Source organism: Danaus plexippus, chromosome 23 (assembly GCF_018135715.1).
Source record: "Danaus plexippus chromosome 23, MEX_DaPlex, whole genome shotgun sequence".
Classification (NCBI taxonomy): Eukaryota; Metazoa; Arthropoda; class Insecta; order Lepidoptera; family Nymphalidae; genus Danaus; species Danaus plexippus.
In genome coordinates this window covers 231,317-255,240 of record NC_083551.1, presented here as the reverse complement: position 1 = coordinate 255,240, position 23,924 = coordinate 231,317, and the positions used below count along the sequence as shown (strand labels likewise).

Genomic DNA, 23,924 nt, shown 5'->3' with positions numbered 1-23,924 from the left:
TTTTTTCATTGTTATATGTTTTTTGTTTTTTTTGAAGACGGAGTCGCCGTAAACGGCTAGTAATTTATAAAACAAGGACCGAATTCGTTTTTAAGCAAGGGGTCAGAAGGGTCACTATTCAAATCAAACATCAACAAGGTGTATGATGTGGAAGTATATTTAAATAATATCTCTATAGAAGACTGCGTTTTTTTCCGCTGGTTAGGTAAACAAACACACTTTCACCTCTTCATGTAATGTTTGTAAACCGCGATCAGAGTTACCTAATCAGCTTGAGGTCTTTAGAATGTAACACAGCTCACGGCCGGCCCTACTCCGCAGACGTGTGGACTACACACAGTAACTACACTACTAGTAAACCAGAGATGCTCTCTTTGTATTAACGTATTTATTATATCCACAGATAAATAATTATTTTACAAATTATTTTTTACAAAGTGATCGTGTGATGGGAAGTGAAAGGTTTTTACTACAATGTAAATATAAGTGAAAGTGTTCAAGTCAGTGGCAGGAACACGGCGGCCGAGCGACGACGTGTCACAGATTAGCGACAACTTACACAGATTAAAAAAAGGAGACTTGACAGCTGTCACAGTTGCCACCGAATAAAAAACGATACGCCAGAACACAGATAATAAAAAACGTGATCGCCGAAACGTTACAGATAAAAAATTCGTCATAATCACTGCCAGGACACACCGAGGAGGTTATATCCCGGAGGTTGTATATTATTATATCGTGCCTTCCGCCCCCGGCGCTCGGCCAATGAGGCCGCGGTTGCCGCCCCCGCGCGGCGTGTTGCCGCACTTCTGTATACTACTCGTCTTGAACGCTGGTAAGTCAATTTCATTTGTCTATTCGAACTCTAACCTCTGTTCGGATCCGTTGAGAAGTTTTAACTTTGTTCAGACTAATCTTACACTCAACAGTCACACATATAGGTCAGTCACACTCATAGATCATTTTTGTCAGTTTGACAATTTGAAATTGTAACCTTAACTACATTCTATAAGACATTTGCATTAAAAAGTTGACAAATACATCTGAATCATAATTTACTATACTCTGGATATTATTTTGCTTTACTTAATAAAAAAAATATGTCAAAATATTCTTAAATGTCAATGTCGCTGTTAACTGTAGTCTCAATCAAAAACTATAGGCAAGTAACCAAATGACAAAATCTTTAATTCAAGAAAAAGACATTTTTTTAACATTTGTAAAGTAACTTACGAATGTACACAAAACTTCTTAGAAAACCCATTTATTTCAACATAGTATTATCTATAACTGTCACTGAACCTTTTGTAATGGCCGTTAAATATTTGACCTGTGAGACTATTTCTTTGTAAGTTCAGTTAGACTTCAATGACACAACATTATTACGTATCGATTTTGCTAGGAACATGAAAGATATTCCTACGAACTTGTCGTTATATCTAGTCCTATGAAGCACTTTCACAGTATAATATCATTATTTATCGTCTTTAATATGAGTTACATTACCAGTAATCCAATACATAAATTAATCTTTATATATTTAATTTATAGAAAAAACTTTGGATCCGGTGTGATCATTACAAACATCGTGTAAATCCTTCTGAACGCAGCTTCACTGGCTTGTTATTTTGACATTTTCTTGAATTATGAGATAAAAACTAACTGAAGTTGGCTGAAATAGAGTTTAAGATTCAAATGATTCATTAAAAATCATAAACACGCGTAGATCAGTCTGAGAGCCGGGGGATAACAGACGTCCGTTATCTTCTGAGACTGAAAGGTTTGCAGCGGAACTTTTATCAAACATCGTTTCTTAACAAAAGTTGAATAAATAAGGAATTAGGATATGAAGTGTCCGCTAACAATGGGTTCATCTCTTACTACCAACCGGAGGTGACGTCACACCGGCGGAGGAAACAAATCGAATAACTATCTTCTAAATAAATGAAACTCATAGTTTTCGGACTTACTACGCGTTTTTTATTATTTTAAAAAACTACATTCTAGACGTAGACGTTACTTTGTAGTAACCGAAATGAACGAAGGCAACGCAACGAAACGAAACGAATATGTAGTTTTTTAAAACAATAAAACAGACGTAGTAAATCCGAAAAATATTAGTTTCATTTAAATGAATACTCGCGAAAGTCTTAGATCTCTGTATCTTCTAAAAAATTTAAATAATATATTTTTGAGCAAATTTATGTGTATATAACATTTAACAATCTTTATTTACTCAAAATATCAATTTATGTTATTAAAGAGCCATCAAAATTGAACTATAAACAAAAAACTGGTTGAAAATGTGAATCAAATATAAAGTTCAGGCCAAGCGATGGAAAGTGTATCAGTCCTTCAATCATACCTCAGTCGAATCTTAAAAGCTGATTGTTACTTCTCCCGAGTGAATCCAGGCGAGGTGTAGCGCTGCACCGGGTCTTCCTGATATACTTTAAATGATTATATATCATCCTAGCACAAGTTTGAAACGTCACGTGCATACGGAGTTTTAATAGTTTCACATTCATAAATCTTTTAACATTACTGAATTAACCCGGGTTACTGAACTACAAACAGTAAACCGTTCGTGTGTAGTGTGACGCTACGAACATGCACTAGGAATACAAATATTAAAGAGATTTTAATGAGACGACTAAACAAAGCGAACTATGAAATAATAAAAAGAATTCATTAATAAAACTATCACACACCAAAAAGGCCCTGGATCATGCTGGAGAAGAGCTGATACTGTTACACTGCTGGAGCGATATCACCTGGACATAGCTGACAACCATCACTTGAATGGCTCTTAAATGAAAAAAAAAACCGGCATCGACAGCGGTCCATTCATAGCTACGATACACAAACACAGACATACATCGACGTCAAACCTATCTCCCCTCCCTTCGCATCGGGGTAAAAATGATCACGAAGATAAACCAAAATTATTCAAAGTGCTACTTCATTATAATAAAGTAAATGAATACTATATATGGACAAGAAATAGATGTTGAGCTTCGAATGTAAACGTTAGGAAAGCCTTTATGATACGAGTCGTAATTATTAAACATGGAAGCGTTCGAAGCGAAGTGTTGCAAACAAAGAGTTATGAAGGGCGAGTGTTCCGACGAGATACGGGATTAGAAGCGAGGCTTCCAGATAAACGGTCGGAGAAAAATCAATTAGCTCGAGAACCCGGCCGCTACTTATTATTATTATTGTATTGTACTGTTAACATTTGACATTTTGACAGGATCTTACCAATGAAGAAGTATTCTTTAGCAATCCCTATTCTGTCAGTATGTCGCATATTATAACCGTGCTCGTCTCCGGACTCAGGTAAACCCCACGTCAGTGAACCCCGCGAGGGTGTGTGTTTGTGTGTGTGCTTCTTACATCTATATAACGTTTGTGTATCTTTTGTCTCGACCTAACTGTTATCTGTAAAGTAATTGAAACGTCGCGTTAGCAGGCCCTTACTGGGAGTTCTCACTCTCGAACTAAAGTCACAAATCAAGTTTCCCATTAGTAAATCTTCGCTAATGATAGTAAAGTAAATACAAGAATGATAGACTAAAAACGGTCTATGCTGTGTGTGACCGTGTAAAACTTGTGGTAAACATACAGAACTAATATCAGTTGTTATTAAGACAGTATTAATGTGTCCTACTTTACATTTTACACATACATGATATCAATAGGTCGCAACCTTCTACTGCGAGAGCAGAATTTTTATTTAATATAAATTACACATGTAATAATATTTTAACCTCCATAAAGAACATCCCCGACAATTATAAATGAAAACAATATTAAAATAGACTGACGCTTTTTCATTAATCGAAAGAGGAAGGAGGGATCGTTGGATTATGGTAATGTCCCCGAGTGAGAGGGGGAATGTTTGAGGGGAACGGGCCTGTACACTATTAAGGTTTATTTCATTTATCGTTAGCTTCAACACGACGGTATTATTGAAATGACTCCAGGGAGATGTTCTCGGCGAGCATCATTACTAATGTATTACCCGAACTACCCTCATACTTAGGAATTCAGACCTCAACTATCACTTCTACAATCGTTGTAATCGTAATGCTAACATTTGATTATATATATAAGTAAAACTTATTATATATGTTTTGATTTATTTTAGTGTCCCTTACATTAAGAAGTAAATAAATATTAGAAGATTTTACGTAATACAGATATCAATGATTGTTTGTCTATGGTTATATAATTTAACGTGTATTAGCATATCTTTGTATTGAATTGAGAAAGTTGCCATACAGAACTCAATTTGTGTTGCCATATCGCTCTAAAACAACCCAAGGACATCACTAAACTTAAACTGTTTTATCGATATTGTGTTTAAAATCACTAATGACAGTATCATGTCTCTGAGCGATGGTTTTTTCCTCGTCTAAAACCATGGCAAATATTTACCATCGATCAGTTTTCCATAGTTCGATGAACTTAAGTAGACAGAGCAAATAGAACTTAATTCTCCTCAACGATGACGAAATTAAATGCTCCGTTGTTTTAATTTGTTGATTAATTTTATTTATATCACAGTATATTTCATAGATTAATATTCTAGTTATTTGCTAAAAATGTTGGGATGATTTGTCAAAAGACCCCTCTCAGCTTATGAAGGGCGTGGAGTACGTTGGATATAATAGCTGGTCTGTGTCGACTGATGATGATCACGAAATACATTGTTGATAGCTCGCGAAGTGACTGATTGTTTGGTCACCTTCATGATCAGGTTTGATTCAGTCAACGAGTCGGAAGGATTCCTCGGGGTACCTTGTGGAGTTTTAAGATGAGAACATCTATTTTGATTTGAAAATAGCATCGGTAATGTTCTGTTCTTCGCTACTTCTGTTTCATTCTCATGTTTTCAAGTATATCAGAAATGACCGTAACCTATAAAATCACTACATACATTCAGTTATTAATATTTTTGAAGCTTATACTCCTGCATGCTTGTGGTAGAAATACGATCATTAATCTATTTTAACAATATCTTAAAAGAAGTACATTCTGTTATCGAATTTCATGAAACAGCATTGGGCGTGTTCGATGGAGAGCTTGTACGTGACTTTCGTCGCCTAAAATATATTCCCTGTTCGCACCCAGCACGAATACTAATGATTTAATAAGGTTGCGATAAATTATATATTAAGTGTATCGAGTCCACTTTGTAGCGATATACAATTACCATCGATTTATGGGTTTAGAAACCATATTTTATCACCATAATCTTGAGTTGTTTTGTTCATTAAGCCGTCCTGAATTATGTTTATGGTATAATAGCTCTAAAAATCTTTCTTAGGATGTATCACAGTAAAAGTTAAGGAAACCTCGCCTACAAGGTTTGGATTTACTGAAACTAGTAAATGTCCATCGTGTCCATATTGATTGGGATTGTTACTCACAAATGATGTACGGAAATCCCATCTTCGATATAATTGGACATTTAAATGTAGGTGCAGTTTCCAGGTCGGTGAATACTCTAATAAAATAAAAAACAAAATATTTTTCTTTCATACAACATATCCGAGAACTTTAAGATATGAATACTTTCATATGTAGACGTTATTTTTAACTTCCGAGGTTACGGATACATCCAACAAATCTTAAAAACCGCTCTCAAATTCTTCGCAGCCCCAGTCAAGTGTAGGGGTTCTTATGTCTCAGAAAGGGGTCCACGAAATAAAATAAGATCTACCGACTTTTGCCCTTCCTTATTTTTGCATAGAAATCGGAAATGGATTCAAATGGCCCGAGGTTAAAAATGATTTAGAGTATAAATTACTTCTAGTCTAAATTATATCAAAATCGATTCAGTTGTCGGAGCTTGTTTAACAGCTTGTACAATATAGAATATACCAACGTGGTTCAGACAATCAAAAGATTACAGTCCGCTATGTATATCACAAGTGTATTTAACATAAGATACAATGTGTGCACCCACGTCTAGTATTAGAACGTTGTTTAGAAAACTGTTTTAATTGAATTCATAACAAAAAAATAACCAAGACAAACAAACAGAAATATATAATTTATAATAAAAACATGAAATAGCCAAGTAAATCCTTGAATTAGCCCAACGAGGTCAGGAATCGTTCTAAATCTAAGTGTTCATGTTTGAAGTAAATGTAATATATAATAATAATAAAGACGAGACATGGCGCGCCGTTCTGTTCGCGATACTTCCCAGCCTGTGATATAAACGTGTATCGAAATGCTCAGACAAAACTGTATTAAGCGAACGTGTCGAGCGAGGGGACGGCAGGAGCTCCAGGGGTGACGCTCCCTGAGACATTTAAACCGAGATATTATTATATTATCGATAGATTATCAATATTCACTCACTACAAGTCAATTTATCGACTATTCTCAATGCTTCACTAGTAGATTAGTTAGATCATATATGACGAAATAAATGTAATTATAGTAATGTCTTTGTACGATATATTTATAGTAGTGCAGAGGAAAAATAAAATAGTTTTTAATAAATAAAGATATAAAACAGATAAGTCCCAAATATGTTAATAATACATATTGTTTTTTTTGTAATATTTTGTTAAGTAAAGATATATTTCAGTTTTCTTAAAAGATCTCTTAGATAATGATAATAATAATTAACGGTACCCGTAAAATAGATAAATAGAAAATTTATAAACGCATATAAATGTATTTACTTTTAATAATTTTCTTTTTGTATGGATTTTTTCAAAATTAAACATATAGTTGAATATTTAAATGGAAACAACAAAACACACAGTATACCCGTTTTATTTCCGAGCTATGTTTTTCCCGGTCGCGCCAACCCTAAAGTCACCCCACGTAGTAAAATCTGTGGGGCGAGCACGTCAATCAAAATATTCCTTAAGGGGGAAGCTTGGGAGGGTGGGAGGCTATTAGATAAATAAGGAGATGCGATGACGACCGACGATTACTAGACTTCATACACTGTGCGATGGAAATACTTTAATACATCACGTAAACACGGCTTAAAACTATACGTCCCGTGTACACACCGCCTACAAAAGATATACACTCGGTCGCTGTCGGAGTTGTTACGGGAGATTGTAGTGCCTGTATGCTTACACCAAGTTCGTATCTTCACTACCCGGATCGATGGTTGGATGGTAGTTGCTCTCCCAGAATTTCTTGTACTTTGTATAAACGTAGGATATCGAAGGAGAAACGGGAAACGAAACGTATGCAGTGACGTAATAAACTCGTGGTAGTTAGATAGAAAATAGTTTAAAAAGAGAAGCTACAGCTCAATAATAATAATGAAAGTTCTTGAAATAAAATACATGTAGTAGGTATGCCAGCGTACAATAAGTTATGCTTATCCAATTATTTATTAAGTTACGAAAAACTCCAGAACATTCCAAATAAAATTTTATTCAATCATGTTTCTAAAACGACGCAAGAAGTTGTTCAGTGAAAGTGATTTGACGAGCGTCTGGTGACTTAAGACATAAAACACGATTACGTTTAGCGATTTAAAGATATTTTATAATCTTTGATGATGGTTGGTCTGAGTAACATCGATATGAGATTACAGCTACAAAATATCATTATTATATAATATTATCACACAATAATAACCCGGTTTATAATAAAATTAAACGTTATACATACTATTCTAAAAATATATGGAGAAAACTATCGTACAAAATACATTTTGGGATATGAAAAGGAGATACGACAATAAAGAGGCATTTTAATTTCTATTAATATAAAAATTCTCGAATTAATCTTAGTGTATAAATTTTTTATTGAAATTAATTAAAAATATGTCTAAATTAAACGCACTAAGCCGTTGTTACAAATTAGTTTTAAAAATAAATTAACATAATATTTATATACTTTACATCAGTTACGAGAAAAATATAGAATGTCTGACTGATTACGTTAAACAAAATGCTGAGGGTCAGAATATAATGAATTATTCAGTGCATAAATTGTAGCGACTAAGACCGCAGCCGAGGATAAGAGCTGGTCACAAATAAGGCTGTATTGACGTTTGAATCACATGCTGGTGTTAAATTAGAGCGGAATAACTCGTTATAAAGTGGGTCAAGATGGTCGTCTAGCATGTAGTACTGTGTAATGTTTCATATCAGGTAACGACGAAGACGATAACTTGTCAGCATTCCATGGATTCACGGTCCATCGTTGCGGGGAGAGGAGCTTCAACAGTGCCTGGGACTCGCGACCCAGGTGTAGGTTTAAGGAGCCCCTATCTAACGCGTTAAACGCTCACCTCTACCGCCCAAGCTCCTCTCTCTATCTAACTAAATTAGAAGGGAACCTACCTACATACAAAACAGCGGAAATCATTTAAGTAAAATTATATTAAATTATATTCAACTGCTGTCTCAGTTAAGAATAATATTTCTTTATTATTATGCAATAAACCATTAATCTTCCTAGCTTTGTTAAAATTATTATAAAAGCGTGTTTCAAAATCATACCATTTTAGTGAAGAAAATACAAAAAGATGTCTCATTATATAAAAATGAAATGTGTTGTTATATTGTACGAGTGTCGAGTTGTGCGCCTCCAGCCCGACCTTACAAACCTCTAAGATTGTATTAACTCGCTCCAAGAACTACTCACGACTCACACTCGCCCGTGGCTTCATATTTATAACTGCTAAAACATGCCGACATCCTCACAATCATTTCCTTGATTACTTTAAATGATTTTAATGTAAAAATCTATGATTACGTTATAAGATATTCAAAAATCTGTTCGTCGTTACATCATCCGAGTCGATTGGATTGGTTTGGATTAGTTACTTTTGCTATTATACTCAAAAATATATTTTAATGACCCAAAATGGCTTTGAACGAAGCGGAAAAATCAAGATGGCGTCTATAATTGTTCCAGGAGCGCTAGCATTAAGGCGACCGGAGCCCTACTATGGACGGATCATCGGACGGCTCACTCAATATGCCCACGGGATCCGAGGCACGGTGTACGCCGTGGACGAGAGCACCATCTTCGTGAAAGGCTTCGCATATGACGGAACTGGCCCCGACGCCTATTTTTGGGTGGGGGACACGCCCCAGCCGTCACCAGAGGGTACTCTGGTACCCTATCCCGAAGACTATCCCAGTCGGTAAGACATATTACGTAATTTCATCCCGACTGGCTCGTCAATCCGACTCTGTTGAGCGTTGGTCCTGAAACCTCCTGTGTAATTTAGAAGGGAATATATATCACGTAACCTTTTTATTTACGGATTGTTTGCATCCATGCAAACATTTTTGTCTATGATTTAAACCCGTGTTCAATTCGTATATAACCAAAATAATTGTCATCAATAAGAGTTTGGTTTTGTTAAATGACCCCTAAAAATTCTGAATACTGGATTTTTTGTTGATTTAAATACGTTACGTTGTCGAGGTTGGAAAGACCTAATAAAAACAAAAAAACAAAATAAGTATGTCACTTAGCGTGGAAACAGCATTCACATGTTTTTTTGCGAGCGTGATACACGTGTAAACGAGAATTTAGATCCAAAAAATAGATAATTGCTTAGAAATTATAATCATTTAGAAAGAATATTCAAAAACAACTCTTAATCAGTGTTGCCATGAAGAATTAAACGAACGCACTTTTATATTAGCACGTGACATCTGTGATAATTCATATATGTAAAACTAGCTATCTCTTTTCAGTTTATTAATTCAAAATTCTCGGTTAGATTATATATTAACAAAAAACCTCACGTTTTAACATTTCTCCTTATTGTACCTATTATTGTTTTTGTACTATCATATGTCATGACAGTATTCATAAAAGACCTACACGCTAACCGATACTAAATAACATTAAATGACATTGAACATAAACTAAACGTGTGGTACAAAGTTCAAACAAAATTTGGTGTACAGCCATCGAGTTAACTACATTTAAACTGTAGATATAAGCAGGATACATTATAAATATATGTACGTGTCCATATAGAATTTATTTTAAAATACGCGAAAGTATAAAGGCAGTATCACTGAGACACGGCTACCGATGGCCGGTCAATAAAACAAAATAAGAATTTGAAGCAACAAAAGTTGATTGACAAACGAATATTGCATTCAGAATACATTAAAATGTTCAACGTCAACAGGTTTAACTGACAAATATTAAAGAAGTATGAACTAAAAAGGTTTTATATCAATTAATGATAAAATGGATAATAATTATAGTGATGGTCACATCGCATGACGCGCCGAACGTTGACATGGAAGTATAAAATAAAACTGACATTTCTTTTGTTGACACTAATTTAACAGATAATACAAATAAATTTATTAAATGTGGCCTGTTAAGTAAAACTACTCTTATTCTATTTTAATAATGACGTTATTATCACTTATTAATTACATTCATTATGTACTATTGTCATTTAAAAAATAAAGCATTCAGTAAATGATAAGTTAATTAATAAACAGTCGAAACACTCACGTTCTTTTGTTTGTCTACAAAAGTGTAAGAAATTTAAACAAAATTTAATTAAACATACAGGAGATTCTCTGAAAATAGCTTTTTAAATAATTGTGAAGTGGACAAATGTAGATTGTCTTACAAAAAGCCTCCTCTCCTAATTACAGACTAAAAATCGTTTTAAATATTAGTCGATTATTCCTTTATACGATAATGTTATTTCCAGCGACCCCCCGGTACTGTCATCACATACTAATTCAGATATCTTGCTTCGTCTGCCCGCCGGGAAACGACTGAGGGACATCAAATGGATCAGCGTGTGGTGTCGAAGATTTACCGTGAGTAATAAAAATATAAAAAGTCGGATATCAGATATACTATAGATTATTAATTTGCAATTTACTTGATATACTCTGTGACAGTTTTGCCCTTGAGTGAATAATAAATTCATAATAATTAATTTGTTTGTCATATTAAGAAACAAATCTCTGTGCTCTGTAAAATCAAAGACATACTTTAAATTTTAATGAGAATGATTTCAATTGATTCGTGACATTAATGTAATTAGTGCGACTGTGAGATACTATCACTTTTTTTTCATTTCCACGCCAGAACACAGTCAAGGTTAATAAAGAAACATCTGACTTTTTAATTTAGATCACAATGGCAGTTGTAGACCATCCTTGGCCGTGGAGAAACTTACAATGGACAATTAAAAGCATTTTCATGTGTACAATACTCTCTCTTTTTTGCTATTTTTTTTTTTAATTATATCTTCGACACATGCACTCAGGTTTTGATAGTGAATAACCGAGTTTGAATATTTTGTGATAACCAAAAAGTTTTTATATATAAATAAAAACAAGCACAAATAATTTTTTTATGTATAATTTTAATTGCTACGCAATGTTTCATAATTGATATCTATATTGACGGAACAAATGGCAGAAAGAGCTTGTAATAAATTTAAAAAAAATCAAAGATTTAGTAAATCTGAACATATTCTCTTATTTATATATTAGGTATGGTTAAGTAAGTATTATAACTCATTAATGGACATCAAATAGTTATGTTGTTTGGTTGCTATCAATAAATGAGTCGCGGCTCCAGTACAGTATGTCGTCTGTGAGCCGCGTGTGGCTATCGATTGGTGCCGCGCGCACGGCACAGTCAATGTTGTTAATACAACAGCTTCGGACGGCCGGCGATGGAGTTCATTGCAACTAATAAACATGTACTAGGAGCTTGTGATCTGTTAATGACGTCACTATCAACAGCCTGCCCGCCGCTCACGGCCGGTTCATCCTTAACATTATCCTTGCTCTATATTCTCATGTTCGCACTGCGTACGACTTGCTCTAAGCTTATCGGCGATAATTCTTTTATTTATAATTTTCCTATACAGCCGTCTCTGTTAATATTAATAACAGGAGCTTACGTCGGCGATGCACGAATTGATTATTGACCAATTGAATTTATGATATAACGCAGTATGTATCAACTAGTCGTTGACCGCTACTTCGTCCGTATTAATTGAGATTTATAGAGCCTAAAATTTAAATTTTATTATTGTATAATTACATTTAAGACACACACAGTGACAATAAATGTACCCATGTATATAATAATTATCGGTCCTTTTAAATCCACTTTTTTGTCTATATACAGACAAAGGATTAATATCTTGCGTAGTTGGTTATTATACTTATATATAGCGTATAGTTGAGTGTTATAAGGTGGGAGCGTCTTCCAGGTGAACTTCGGGGACGTCTTCCTTCCCCCCGGCCTGGACCCTCCTCGTCCGCGAGTGCTCCCGGAGTTCAAGCGCCTGGCCCACGGCCTCCGGTCAGGGAACATCAGCGTGTTGGACGCCAAGACCTTCTACATCCCCAACTTGCACTATGACGGCGCCGGTCCTGACGCTTACTTCTGGGTCGGTAACGGCAGTGAACCCAATCCGTTTGGTACTAAAGTGAGTATTTATAGAATATAACATTCATTACCATAGCTCTTGGCTAGCTTAGGTTGGCTTAGCTCAAGCCTAATTGTCATGCCGTCATAAAACATTAGTAACCTTGAAGAACGTAATATCTTAGTCCTTATAATTAATAAATTATAAATGATCATTTTATATCTACTGTTACTATATTAAGGTAGGTTATTACTTATTAGTTATACAAATGTTACAAACACTTTTCTCACCCACAGCTGTATTATGACACAGCGCGGACTCTACCTTCCTTTACAGTACCACTATCTCTCCTTTTGGTTTCTTATGTGTTTCTTTATTTATATAATCTTTGTTATAAAACAAATACATTTAATTTTCCCGATTTATTTAAACATGTCTATTGCCCTATAGTTTGCCAGCTTAGTTTTCGTAATAAATTCAGAGATAAATGTATAAAGTTTGCTATAATTGATTAGATCTTCAACGACATCTCGTCCGAGTCATTGATGTCACGCAACAAACAGTTATCCCGAGGGAAGTACTCGGAATTCCGGGATGAAATATATTCTATACCCAATATTTAAACTACATTACTGTAAAGTGTCGCCAGTATCCCTGAGTAGCCTTCGCGTAAAACCGTGTGTATTGGTTTTACATTACATTTATTCACATTTATTTAAGTACTAGTACAAAAGATGCACTGCTTGGATTTATTTAAATAGTACTTTAAACTGCGAACATACTCCGTCAGGTACCTAACGAGATGGGTTCCCTCAGCCCCCTCCGAGGATACCAGGGTGAGGATATAGAGCTGGTGCTGCCGGGCTCTCTGTCCGCCCACGACATCGACTGGCTCGCCGTGTGGTGTGTGGAGTACAGGCACAACTTCGGTCACGTCTACATCCCCAAGGATCTGGACGTGCCACCAGCTCTCGGACAGACCAAGATCACGGTGAGTACATCAGACGGGCGTGAGTTGGGTTAACTTCAGTTCAGCGAGTCAGTTTTGTTGGCAATGAAATACGTGGTTGGCTACTGGAGATATCGCTTGTTGATGATACTAAAACCACAGTGAGCTATACAATTAGATTTTATTGTTGTCGGTTGATGAGTTATAAGTAATGTCGAGCGGATAGGCGAAGACGTGTTAATGTTTACAATGCAAGCGTTTTGTACATTATATTTTTGGGATGAAAGACAGAAAATTAAAATGGAACACATACAATTTGCAAACGATGTGGTATTTGTCATAAACGGTTAATTCATTTTTTAATTTCAGGCAAAAGTTAGCACACGTCCGCATAACATAAAGGTCCGGGGTTTATTTTTTCGTTATTCGTAATAATTACTATAAGATTTATCGACAGTTCAATCTGAAGAGGCTGAATTCAATAAGAATATTTGTACAACAATAAACAATATTCAATGGACACTTGTACGGACGACTTCATGCACGTCACTGACTTGTAAATTAACATTGTTGTGAAGAATAAAGTCGAGTTTTGATTACCTACAAGGCTACATTTAAACGCATATTTGAAATTATCAATATTATAAAGGATCTATAACTATGAGATATATTTCTACCACATCACATATTGAACTTTGAAGACACTTTTATTCAAAATTACTACTATTCCTATTTAATTAGTTTATGGAATTCAACCCGTTCACATCGTTTCTCACGCAGTAACCGACGTTAATACCATAATGTACAAAGGTTTACGAGTGTAGAAGTGTTAACGCTCCGTCTGTAGTGTGACGCCAACTTAGACTAATCGTACCGAAGAAATAGGGTAGATGCTAAAAATCGCATACAAGAAATTAGTTTCCTTCTATTGGCACTAGATGGCGCTGATTTAATATTAAGAAAACTGTATTAAAAAACGAATTGTTTTCTATCTCATTTATCGCCATGTATTTATTACTTCATATGGTTAACATAATTTTGATATTCACTAACATTACTAACAGCCAGCTTGGGACACTAATATCATATTATATATCATTAATTTCCAGATCAAACCTTCAAACCCACGAGGAACCGCTCGTCTCCCTGTTCTTAACTCACGTTTAATATCAACGTTTTTCGATTGGTTCAATATTTAATATTTATATATGATGATTAGTCTACTCTATACTCGTATGTGTATTGTTCTGTTTATTTTATTAATAAATAACTAACATTAACAAATGTGCTGTTTTTCCAACGCTTTCCTTTGGATGTACTAATTATTGCTTACAGCCTGCTTGGTGGTATAATCCGGTAAGTCATTTTATAGCCTTATTTCAATATTTTTCTTGTCTTAAGTATATATAACTTTAATCATTTAAGTCTTCAATCTCTCCACGATGATAAAAAAACTGTTAAATATTTTTGTATTGATTTCTACCCTCTGATCATTTCACTTGTTTGTTCTAATAATTTGTATTTTATTACATTAACAATAAACATGTTAATGTAAGTCCATTTTTTTCACCTTTGAAACTATTACTTTTTTCTCATTTTGGAGCTGCCGAAAACATCTTGCTTTTAGTTTTTTGATTTGATACCGATGCAATACTCAAATGTTATAAAAAATTCCATTTTTAAATATTTTTTATATACCCTTCTCATCCGCAGCTTAACATCGTTCAGAAAATTTAATGTATTAAAGTTCTTATATTATGAACGAGTTCGTAATATAAGAGTATAATCTTAATCTGCATATTAAGACTCCAACTGATTCCAGACAAGTTCCACCACGTCCCAAGTACCATTTAACGCCGCTAATAATTGCAAGGAAATTCTGGACAAGCGGCTCCAGGTCCGATGGGAAGTTCAGGTGATTTGATCAAATATTACTTGATATTACACTACCTGGGCACTCTGAGGGCCTTATTTCATTATTGTTTTCTAGTGTGCATACTAAATAGACCGTTAATTTTTATTTACAAGCGAGTGACGGCCATTTAAGGTAATTTGTTCAAATTATAGGAAAAAGTTGAAATTTAGCCAGAACGTAACGTAAGAATATTGTATCCTAGCCTAGACTAACGCTAGTTTGGAAGATGTTCCTTATAATTTAACTACTGAATATTAATGTGTACACGATTAAACTGCTAACGATTTTGAATAATTCTACTGAAGACAGTTGACCGTCGAAAATATTCACATCTTAACACTAGTGTGGTATATTATTGTCTGGATAATCTCATCATGAGCACTTTTCACGATATGTGCTTGCCGTTTATGATTGAATACAACTTGTAAGAGAGCTAGTTTATCTTTTATGTAGAAGTGTAGTTTATATATTTGTAGTGAAATAACATTTCGTTTTATATACAACTCTGCTGCAGGCATTAATCTCAAGTCTGACGCTTCCGATGATATTTATCTTTCTTATTCTGCCTCAAAGGCCCTCCAGGACTAGAGGAGTGAATGAATCTTGTTTATCACCAGGATCGTGTCGTCTGATTATTTATAGACGAAATCAAAAGAAAATCCTATATACCATACTTAGGCAGTTGTTGATTGACGACCAAAAATCTGTTCTCTTAGAGTCCTAAAGAGTAGTTTACTTATATTTAATGATGTTTTTCAACTGTCAACTGTTTCGATGATAATAATAATAATTGATTATTAGACAACCGATGAGGTAAGTAACAGGTGAGCAAAAAGCAAATCTTAGTATTTAAGAAAATATACCATTCGAAGATAACCTTATCATAATTCTATACTCTTTTAAAAAACAAAGAGACGTAAAGTCACAAATAAAACCTATGAGTCTCATAAATACAGTAAATTATACATTTAATTAAATATTGTATTTAATTTAAAACATCGTAAACGTGTGTGTCAATTTACAAGAACAAAAAAAAACCTTAGACCCTGGACATCATATCGATCCCGAATTTATGTTTAAAAAATATTCTGTTATTATCTTCTCCAGGGTGATCACGTTCAAGTGACGCTAGCAGCTCGTCTACGTAAAGAACACTACATGGCCTTTGGACTGTCAGGAGCTGAGGGAAGACCTGCCATGCTGGGAGCTGATGTAGTAGTGGCCTTCTGGGACACTAAGTACGTATATAATTACACACAGGAACAAAAAACATTAAAATATACGAAGATCACATTTAACGGATACTTGGTGGTAACCTCCATACATGTCGATTGTAGGAAGAATTGATTAAAATATAATATTCTGATGTACATTTTACGTAATCTCAAAATATACGTTACTTTATTTATTAATTTAATTACTTTATAATATATTTTAAAATTTTATAACCTTCCATCTAGAATATACGAATACAATCTGATAAATAGTAATTTTGGGTAAGTAGGTACTTAACTCTTTTCGTCTCAGTAGACAATAAGACAGTTAGTTTCCAATAGCTCCCTGACACACAAATGGAAAAATTATTATGTTATACATATAAAAGTAAAAACAATTAATTATAAAAACAATTGCGTTTTTGACTGTTTCTTTCCTTTCTTGTTTTTGCTATACAAAAGATAATATAGTGACAAAACACGGTTTGTATCATCTTTAACTAGAACAAGAGTTCAAAAATAAATGATAAATATAATAAGTCGAGTTATCTTTGTAGGAACAACCAGCCGCGAGCCTTCGACTACACAATCAGTCACCTGGCGCAGTGTGACGGCGAGCGGGGCGTGTGCCCTGACGCCCGGCTCGGAGGCAGCGAGGACGTCGCTGTCGGTAGGTTATCATAGTTTTAATAAGAATCTTTCACTTTATTCGTCTACCTTTTATCGATAATAATAATCATGATTTCAGTATCGGGTCATCAGAAAGACGGCGTCACCACTATAACCTACCGCAGGCCGCTCGCCGCCACCGAACACACCAGGGACAAGGAGATCCTGACCTCGAGGTCTCAGTCTGTCATCGCCGCCTTCGGACCTCTCAACTCACGATACGAAGCCAACGCACATTCCTTCATGGACACCACCAGAAGTGACGTGCAACTTGACTTTGGAGCTCAGGTTTAGCCCGCACCATACTTCTATATTAAAAAAGAAACGATAATATAAGCCAGGCGTTCGGTCCCCACAAGCCTTTCTTTTCGTCCATATTCTTATTCACATTCGGTTTCTATTCCTTCCTTTACGTTCAACGTTTCATTCAACCCCGTCGCTTCACTCTTCATTTCTTTTTTGTCTACAACAAATTGAAGTTCACAAACCATGATATATTTGATATCTGTCAACCTTTGAGAGCTTAAACGTCATCCAATAATATCAGAACTCTGCTCCCCCAGAACGACAACTCATGTGTGGGTCTAGCGACGCTGGACGCGGCAGGTCCCACTCCCTGGTCGCCGCGAGTTCTGGCCGGGGTCACTAACATGACAGCTCGTATAGGGCCGGCAGGGGGTCGGAGAGGGTACACGCCCATCACTGGTGAGAACGTTCATACACTTGACGATATCACAATAACTAAACACGTCGCCCGTTACAAGGTTTAATGCAACTTAAAATTTAAAATTACACGCAGACAACGATATCAGTAATGGATACTCGAGCTATGGTAACTAACACACTATATATTTTATAATTAATATATTTCTTTACGATTTTTAATCGTTGTTATTAACTGAATTTGAATCTCAGGTCATCCGTCGTGGGGCATCGCGTGGTACATTAACGACCAGCTGATACCCGAGATATATGTGGAGCGTGGCAAGACATACACCTTCCTGGTGGAGGGAGGAGACGACAGGACCAACCCTGCCAAGTGAGAACTTATTCACACAACACAACTCATATTATATACAAGGAGAATATCTATATGGCTTCTTACAGAACACTCGGATGTACTGGCCATGAGTAACAATATACTACCCATAAATATTAAGTCGTTATTTTAGCACATCCTTTCATCACTCTAAGTTTTCATAAATCCATTTAAGGACGAAACACGCTTATTTCGTTACACGCGAAAAGAAAATGTGTCCAAAACGGAAAAATCATGACTGGAGTAAGGTGGATAAGAACCTCTAACGGTCGCAGGTTCCACCCGCTGTACATCAGCGACTCGTCGGAGGGAGGCTTCGGGCAGAAGAGACCCGAGGAGCAAAGGAAGCAGCGCGTGTTCGCGGGAGTCGCTTTCGACAACGAGGGCTACCCTTACCCCACGGCCGGTAGGTGACTTGTTGTGTGGACGCTATGAGGTCCATCTCAAACTTCTTCATTACTATGAACTATGTGAATTTCTGGTTTTGTAACAACTTTCCAATCATCTAACCAAGTTATTTCTTTGGAAGCGTCTCAATGTAGTAATATGAATAGTTACATGTTATAATTTGCATAATACGACTATAACTTTTTTTTTTATATCTACCTTAAGACGACTACTGCGATTTGTTGATTTTCAACATTTGAAATTTTAACCTCAGGGTTTAATATCATATAGAATGGTAATTCTTTAATTAATATGTGAAATAAAGAGGTCAGAATAATAAACACAATATTTCTATGTCTTCACCTGCTCCTTGAAAACAATTTAAAAAATATATAAATGTTCCATAGAGGTAATGCTGACTTGTTTTATAGCATTTGTATCACATAGTGCTGACGTAGTTAATGAGGTCTATGATTTTCGCGGGTATTCTTTGAAATAAAACCAATATTTTTCGGAATTACCACGCGGTTATAATTTTTTTAACAACAGAGTCTAGAGACACTGCCATGTCGTGTGCTCGTGATCACTGTTGCTGCAAAGTAACCGAAACTTCCAGATAATGTAGTTAAAAATAATGAATATAAACGCGTAGTAAATCCGAAAAATATTAGTTTTATTTCAGTAACGTAGTATTGTAATACTTTTTAAACGACTGTGCGATTTTTATGTTGGTATCATCGTCCAGTGGGCCGGTACTGCGAGTGGACCCACAAGACGACGGACCAGTCCGCGGCGTCCGACACCTTCGAGCAGTACATGAGGACCTTACAGCTGGAGTGTAACGACGGAGAACCCGCCACACTCAACTGGACCGTGGCCCACGAGACGCCGGACCTCGTCTACTACCAGGTAACATGATTAAACACCCTACGAGGCTGAACAGCTCGTCTTCAAACATTATCATCCTTCCGGAGTCAATAACGGTACAAATAATCTAAATAAACTATGTTTTTCGAATGTACTTCACGGTTTCGTTGAAATACGTTTCTCCGGTCTGACTATTTTGTAATAACCGAGATCACGGACAGACGAGAAAAGTCTTGTAAAGTGTAAAATAATAAAATCGCGACGTAAATACAAAAATCGTTTCATTTCAAAGTGTAAATTTAAATTATATGCATAAAGAGTGTATCGAGATGTAAGAGGCAACACTGTCTTGGTAAATAACGTTAAATAATCTTTAAATTTAACATGCTCGTGTAAAGGAAGTCCGCGGTTATGTAGCGGACTATACCTTATTTTAAAACACGGTATAGTTTTTATGATTATTATTTTACCGTCTCATATTTATATTTAAATATAAAGTATAATATAATATAATTAAAATTTTTTTTTTTCATGAAATCTAAGTTGGAATAATGATCTCGATTGCAGCCTGATTGTAATAAATTAGAAAAACCCCTACACTCGCTTCAAGAAGAATACTTTAAATTTAAGATTTTTTTTTTCTAGTGCTACACTCATAACAATCTAGGATGGAAGATCCACGTGGTAGACCCTGGGACCCCGATGCCAATACCGGGAGACAAGAGCGCTATCGTGAACGAAGGAAGCCAGCCGTCAGCTGTCATTGCAACTGTCATATCTACTTTCATTATGACAGCTCTCAGCAGATAAACGTTCGGGAACCGCGAGCTCTGTTCGGAAACGGATCATTTGTTTATACATTTTATATCATATATTATATAATATCTATATATATATATTTATATATATATTTGCAACTTTTGTGATTGATGATGTAATTTTCGACAATAACTAGATAATAGTGTTTAGGACGTTAGATGGAATGTAAGACAATAATATTTATATTACTTTGGGACTGGACTGACCGGGCGGGGCTCGTTGTACAGATGATAACAATAATAGTTATACTAATGGGTAAATAATGTCAATCTACATTATATCAATTTTTCATATCAGTCATTTATTACGTGTTTGAGAAACTTTATGTACTAGGATTAAACAGCTTTTAAAAAAATTATAACCCTTGAAGTCACATTACTGACTAACTCTTTGAAACAATTATTACTGTTTTTCAGTAAATTATTGTGCCTGATTAGGCATTTCTAGCTTATATTATGATAATTAGAGTAAATGAAATCAATTATCATTAAAACCTTCATTGGACGGTGATGAGATGGAAACTCTGACAATAATTCAAATTCTCATATCGCCATGTGCCGGACAATAAAATAATAATTTTCATATAAATTTAAAAACTTATAGAATAAATTAGAAAAAAGTATTTACTTACACATACATGATTATATAATGTAATGTATGTGATTGTTGAGTCACTTAGCTGTGGTTTATAATTGGTACTTGTTACTCTACCCTCAACTCGTTAGATCAACAACTATTCATGTTTTGACATTATAAGGTAGATTTAATATTTCCTATTTGACAATTAATATTTACATAAAAATATAATCAATAAGTAATTGTATCGTTTTTAATAGTTGATATTTGTAACTATATCAGAAAACTAAAGACAATAATAAAAATGTTTTCACGAGACATGTAAGTACACAATTAATTGAATTTATATATATATATAATAAAAAATGTTATCTTATGTAATTTTTTAAAGCCAAAATTATTTTGAAGGGCCTAAAACATAAACATTAGTGAAATTTTAAAAGTTATAAAGATAGAGTAACGGAATAACATGATTCGTTTTTATTTGATAGGAAATAAAATAAAAAGTCCATCAAATTATTACATGAAAACAGATTTATTCAATCGATAAAACATATACAAGTATATATATAGATTATAAACTAATATTATTATGTACATTACTAAGCGAGACAATAAACAGTAAACCTGACAATAAATATTTCTATTGTTAATTTGTATGATATTTGTAATTCTAGATACATACACTAATGAGTAATTATGGAGTGGGGTAAAACAATACATACCTATAGATATTGTATGAAACACTCTGACATTCGTCATTTATTAACATATTTAGGTATTACGTAATTCGCGTTTGATACTTTCTTTTTATATAATAAAAAATATTTTAGACAATAAGTTACTGTTGCGAATGAAATGTGAATTTTAAATTATGCTTGACAGATGCTAAAAATGTTACTATGCTTTTAAATAATTGTTAATAACGTACTAGCTTTTGGGACGCTCATATATTCGTTATTTTTGGCTCGATGTAAGTAAATTTTAAAGTTTTTAATATTTCAAAAATACTATAACAAAATAAACACAATAAATAATGTAATGAAGACAATAAAAATACGAAACTTTATCATATTCCAATTTACATATTGTTTAGATGATAATAAATTTTATTGAATATATTAGAATAGTTATAATGAATAGAATATAATTCTATAATTTTACACTCGGTAGTCGTAGATGTTGATGCACAAAATTCTGTTAATGATAAGATTTTTAATAGCGGTTATGTGTTATTGTACATTTTAGATAAACAGTTCTCGTTGTCCACGCAATAGTAATACATCGGTACAAATGTAAAATATCGAAGAAATCTATACATTTCGACAAAAAAATATATATTTGGTTGATGTTAATTCAATTATATTAGAAATTGTATATTGGTATGCTTTGTTGAAATCCCATATTATCCCGCATTGTGACATAGACCTGAATGTGTAAGAGTTCCAAAACACCATCTTCAACATACAATAATATCATAATTAGCAAGACCTATAATATTGTAGAGTAATGGATATTGAACATTTAAAAATGTCTTTTAAGCTTCTCATAAAATTTCCGTAAGATGACATCGGTGATCGTTTGAGCTGTAAAGGTTATTTAAACTTCCACAATTAAAAATTCTTATGATAAAGAAACTACTAGTAGGTTTGTCGTTAAATAAACTTGAAGGCATTTCTTTTTCATGGAATACAACATAAACTCATCCCAGTCGAATGGTCTAATTTAATAAACATGATGAAACGTATTATTAAAATAATACCAAAGTAAATTATTAAAATATTTACGTATCTTATAATTTACTATATCCATATTATATATGACGCTTTTTACGAAACCTTTACCGTATCACCTTGTAACTACTATAAGTACAGTTTGTGAAGCCATCGTGTACTTGTGATTTTGACAATAAATTGCTGTTGATTTGTGTATATTAAAGTCAACAATAAAAGATTCTTCCTAATCGCCTCTTTATTTTGTGTTCTGCCTGTGATGCTTCGTTTTTTTTTAAAATAGAATATTTCAGTAAATTAAAATAGCAATAAGTACCACCATATTACCAAAACAAGTATAATAAAAAAAATCGTTGCAACCCCATAATATTTCTTAAGTTTTAAAGCAGCTATGAACATTCAGGAATATTAAAGGATATGTTTAATATTCCTATTAAATTATATTATATCAAAAATTAACATAAAAAGAAAAAGAAGTTTCTTTTTGCCTCACGATTATTAAAAAAATGCATTTTAAATAATAATTTAGAAATATAGATCGAAATTGTTGAAGTTCATGAAAGGAAAATATTCACAAATAAATAATTATTATGTAAATTTTAATGAGACGTGTGTTTAAATTTATTAGATAAAATTGTTTTCTTCCGTTTTCCTCTCCCAAGTCGCGTTACATTCGGCCGAGTAGTGGGAGGATAGTGAAAAGCGCTTTGCGGAGTTCCGTTCGGCTTGCATCAGATTCATACAAAAACGAAGACTCCTTTTAATTGTTTTACTGACTAATTGACTTAAATAAATAGTGTGTTAAATTTGTAACTGAATGATTTCGTGTATTATTTACCTTACTCGAACTCTAAAGTAGGTACAGGTGGAATTTCGAACTGAAGATCTTCTCTGCTATAGATTTTAAATTATCTTTCCAATGTATAGGAAATTTGTAAATATATGGAAAAATAGTCTTTAAATAGAATAAATAGAAGAATTTTCGGAGAAATTGCACCGATTCTAAGAAAGATTCATTTGCATTGATTACAACAAACTTTTTGCTGATTATAGGTATCATAAAACATTTTTTTTTTAATTTAGAATATCATCATGATATATAAAGTATTCTAAGAGTTAGTTTAATTTTTTTAAAACTTCGTTTTACTATAAGTACTATATCTTCAATATTCGGGTATATCTTAAATATACTGTAACGCGCCGCTTAACTATTTACAAACTACCGTTACAAAGTCTTTAAAGTAAGAAAAATATAAAAAAAAATCTTAGAAATAATATGTATTTCCACATTATGGAGAAAAAAATAAAAGATGTGTGTTGTTTAAAAGTGACAGAAGAATTTTAAAGTTAATTGTAGCATTTACCATTTGCATT

At 34.0% G+C, this 23,924-nt stretch overlaps 1 protein-coding gene across 4 annotated transcripts; it reads left to right on the top strand.

Moving 5' to 3' along the window:
• The first annotated feature begins 89 nt into the window (after window positions 1–89).
• On the top strand, window positions 90–22,780 carry LOC116774679 (protein Skeletor, isoforms B/C). Of its 4 annotated transcripts, XM_032667396.2 has the most exons (16): window positions 90–835; window positions 8,914–9,145; window positions 10,697–10,808; window positions 12,224–12,442; window positions 13,173–13,373; window positions 14,667–14,687; window positions 15,154–15,246; window positions 16,354–16,484; window positions 17,018–17,130; window positions 17,209–17,417; window positions 17,693–17,834; window positions 17,929–17,961; window positions 18,045–18,168; window positions 18,444–18,574; window positions 19,301–19,464; window positions 20,068–22,780. In XM_032667396.2, exons 1-16 carry the CDS (start codon window positions 766–768, stop codon window positions 20,230–20,232), a joined length of 2,160 nt encoding a protein of 719 aa, XP_032523287.2. In that variant the 5' UTR covers window positions 90–765; the 3' UTR covers window positions 20,233–22,780. The 4 variants fall into 4 exon arrangements, with proteins under 4 accessions (XP_032523287.2, XP_032523288.2, XP_032523289.2 ...); XM_032667397.2 differs by lacking the exon at window positions 14,667–14,687 and having other exon boundaries at window positions 92–835; XM_032667398.2 differs by lacking the exon at window positions 17,929–17,961 and having other exon boundaries at window positions 92–835.
• The last annotated feature ends 1,144 nt before the right edge of the window (window positions 22,781–23,924 follow it).

Bases quoted from the DNA above. Each gene is read 5' to 3' on its own strand.
- LOC116774679 (XM_032667396.2), top strand. From the start codon at position 766: ATGAGGCCGCGGTTGCCGCCCCCGCGCGGCGTGTTGCCGCACTTCTGT. The intron at 9,146-10,696 runs GTAAGACATATT...TGTTATTTCCAG, and splicing joins CCCGAAGACTATCCCAGTCG to CGACCCCCCGGTACTGTCAT. The intron at 19,465-20,067 runs GTAACATGATTA...TTTTTTTTCTAG, and splicing joins CGGACCTCGTCTACTACCAG to TGCTACACTCATAACAATCT.